Source organism: Asparagus officinalis, chromosome 6 (assembly GCF_001876935.1).
Source record: "Asparagus officinalis chromosome 6, Aspof.V1, whole genome shotgun sequence".
NCBI classification, from domain to species: Eukaryota; Viridiplantae; Streptophyta; class Magnoliopsida; order Asparagales; family Asparagaceae; genus Asparagus; species Asparagus officinalis.
The window spans coordinates 51,339,780-51,342,453 of NC_033799.1; the positions used below are offsets into that span (position 1 = coordinate 51,339,780).

Genomic DNA, 2,674 nt, shown 5'->3' on the forward strand with positions numbered 1-2,674 from the left:
AGATTCATACAGTCAGTTTTTTCATCCCATTGTAGATAGTCGTTACTGGCCACCCTATAACGGGCCGCATGTGTTACCTCCTGAATTTAAGCGGCAAGCCGGACGCCCGAGATCAACACGCATAAAGTCTACGATGGATGGAGGTCGGGAAGGAGTTCCAAAAACAAATAGATGTGGATATTGTAGACAACCGGGCCACAGGAGATCTCACTGTCCCACCAATCCAAATAAATAGCAATTAATGGGTATAATTATTCTATTCTTTGTTAATTATTCAACTTCGTTTATACTTCATTATATTCTACTCCATTATATCATCATATGTGTTTCATTTATATCATCATATGTGCAGCTATGGAGGCGGGGCCATTGACGTATGAGGTCCTTTATGACCAACCATGACATCGATCTGCGAAGATTGACACTGGGGAGGTAATTAGATTGGTAGTTATAAATTATATTTTCATTCAAGGATTATTCTAAGTTATTGGCTGTTACTGAACATTTACATTGTTCATTATATGCAGGCCCCGAGCATTACTATCGTTGATCACACTCGTGCACACTCGAGCTGGGAGTTGACCGATCCACATGTCCAATATTATGTTCGTCAAGCATGCTTCTTTGAGTGCTCACAAATTAAATGGGTGAGACTTGATTGGGCTCTCTTGACAGCACTTGTTGAACGATGGAGGCCCGAGACAAACACATTCCACCTGCGCCAAGGAGAGTCGACGATTACATTGCAGGATGTAGGGGTTTTGCTTGGACTCCGAGTGGATGGAGATGCTGTCACAGGTAGCGACGACTTCAACTGGACAGGCAAGTGTGAAGTATTGTTGGGTCAAGTTCCTCACATGAGGGGTGGAAGGATCAAACTTGAATGGTTGAGAAACAATTTTATGAATGTTCTGATCGATGCGACCGAGGAGATCGTCAAGATGTATGCCCGTGCATACATACTTCACATGATCGGTACTATTCTATTCCCGGATTCCACGAAGGATTCAGTGCACGTGAGGTGGTTGCCACTCCTGGAGGATCTTGTGGATTGTAGGGGATTATCATGGGGGAGTGCCGTGTTAGCGTATCTGTATAGGGAGATGACCAAAGTGGCTCTTGTTCAAAACAAAGAATTCAAGGGTTGTCTCACTCTGCTACAGATATGGTCTTGGGATAGGTTGCATTTGGGTTGCCCAGATTTGAGAGAGGCACGTGCTCTCGATGGCAATATTCCGTTAGGCTGCAGGTATTACTAAGTTATTTTTAAAAATATATGATTACATGTAATTTTATACAATTGTTTTAATTTATACTAACTCATTGTATATAAATTAGATGGAATGTATCTAGATCATGACATACCTCACCAAAGGGCTATGAAAACTTCTATAGGAACGAGCTCGATCAAATGGAGGACGAACAGGTATTAAATCATAATATCTAAAAATTTTCAATCATTACATCATTTATTACTGAAATCTGCTTTACTTTATCTTTTTATAGGTCAAGTGGATGCCATATGAACAAGTTTTAGAGTCACTACCAGATATATGCACAGAAGAGCCGGATGTGTGGCGTGCTCGCGTCCCGATCATATGTTTTGAGATTGTCGAGATGCACGTGCCCGACCGTGTGCTACGACAATTTGGGCTACGACAACATATCCCGGTCCCTGTGGAGGTAATAGAGAGAAATCCCAGAAAAGGTGCACATCGTCAAGATTGGGAACATATTCACAGTGCTTACATCGGGAGGTGGGATAACAGGGAAGAACAGTTGGTGATGGAGAGGGTTGACGCACCTGACCTAGGTGTGTATTTGCGGTGGTATTGGGGGATTACTCGCCGGTGGATATTTCAGGAGAACAAAGCTCCTAAGGAATACATACCAAGAGGCCTAGCTGAGAGAGAGTTGGTAAGTGTATAAGCAAAATATACAGTTACCTTGTGAGTTTTATTTTATTACCATCCAAATCATAATAGCTTTCTTGGGGTTTTTATCGTATAGGTACAAGAGCTCGAAGAACTTTCTACTATGGCGCATGATGCAATCCGAACAACTACCGAGCCAGGGCCGAGGAACACGTTCCTTCGCATGATCAAAAAGATTCGGTCCGCTCTTCAAAGGACGCGTAATGCAAGACGAGATGAACGTGAGGAGCTTGGGGTTTGTATAGGTACAAGAGCTCGAAGAACTTTCTACTATGGCGCATGATGCAATCCGAACAACTACCGAGCCAGGCCAGAGGAACACGTTCTTTCGCATGATCAGTCGAAGGTGAACGTGTCAGGGGGAGAGGGAGGGGGAGGGGGAGAGGGAGAGGAAAGGGAGTTGTATCCGATTGAAATTGAATATTATGTATTTGATTGAGTATTGATAGGATGTTTGCGTTTGAAACTAAATATTATGTATTAGATTGAGTATTGATTATTAGTATGTGAATTGCATGGTATGTATCCGATTGATTATGGTTTTTTATTTGAGATTATTGATTGGTATGTGTGTTATTGTGATTGTGATTGAATTGTGGATTGATATGTAACAGCAGGAGTTTGAATTTCCAGCGGAGTTCGTATTTCCAGCTATTTTTAGCTGGAAGAGTCTGCCAAATGTTCGGGGTTGGGAACCCCAACCATTTTGTGCACGAACACAAAATGGTCGGGGTTCCCAA

The 2,674-nt window shown here is 42.4% G+C and overlaps 1 protein-coding gene across 1 annotated transcript; it reads left to right on the forward strand.

Annotated features, from left to right (window-relative positions):
* Positions 1,386-2,217, forward strand: LOC109846177 (serine/threonine-protein phosphatase 7 long form homolog). Its single transcript, XM_020415400.1, has 3 exons — positions 1,386-1,426; positions 1,507-1,917; positions 2,011-2,217. The coding sequence occupies exons 1-3, from the start codon at positions 1,412-1,414 to the stop codon at positions 2,215-2,217; spliced, it is 633 nt and encodes a 210-aa protein (XP_020270989.1). The 5' UTR covers positions 1,386-1,411.

What these genes read in the sequence shown, in the direction of transcription:
- LOC109846177 (XM_020415400.1), top strand. An exon ending in GCCTAGCTGAGAGAGAGTTG is followed by an intron (nt 1,918 to 2,010) that starts GTAAGTGTATAA and finishes TTTATCGTATAG; the next exon opens with GTACAAGAGCTCGAAGAACT.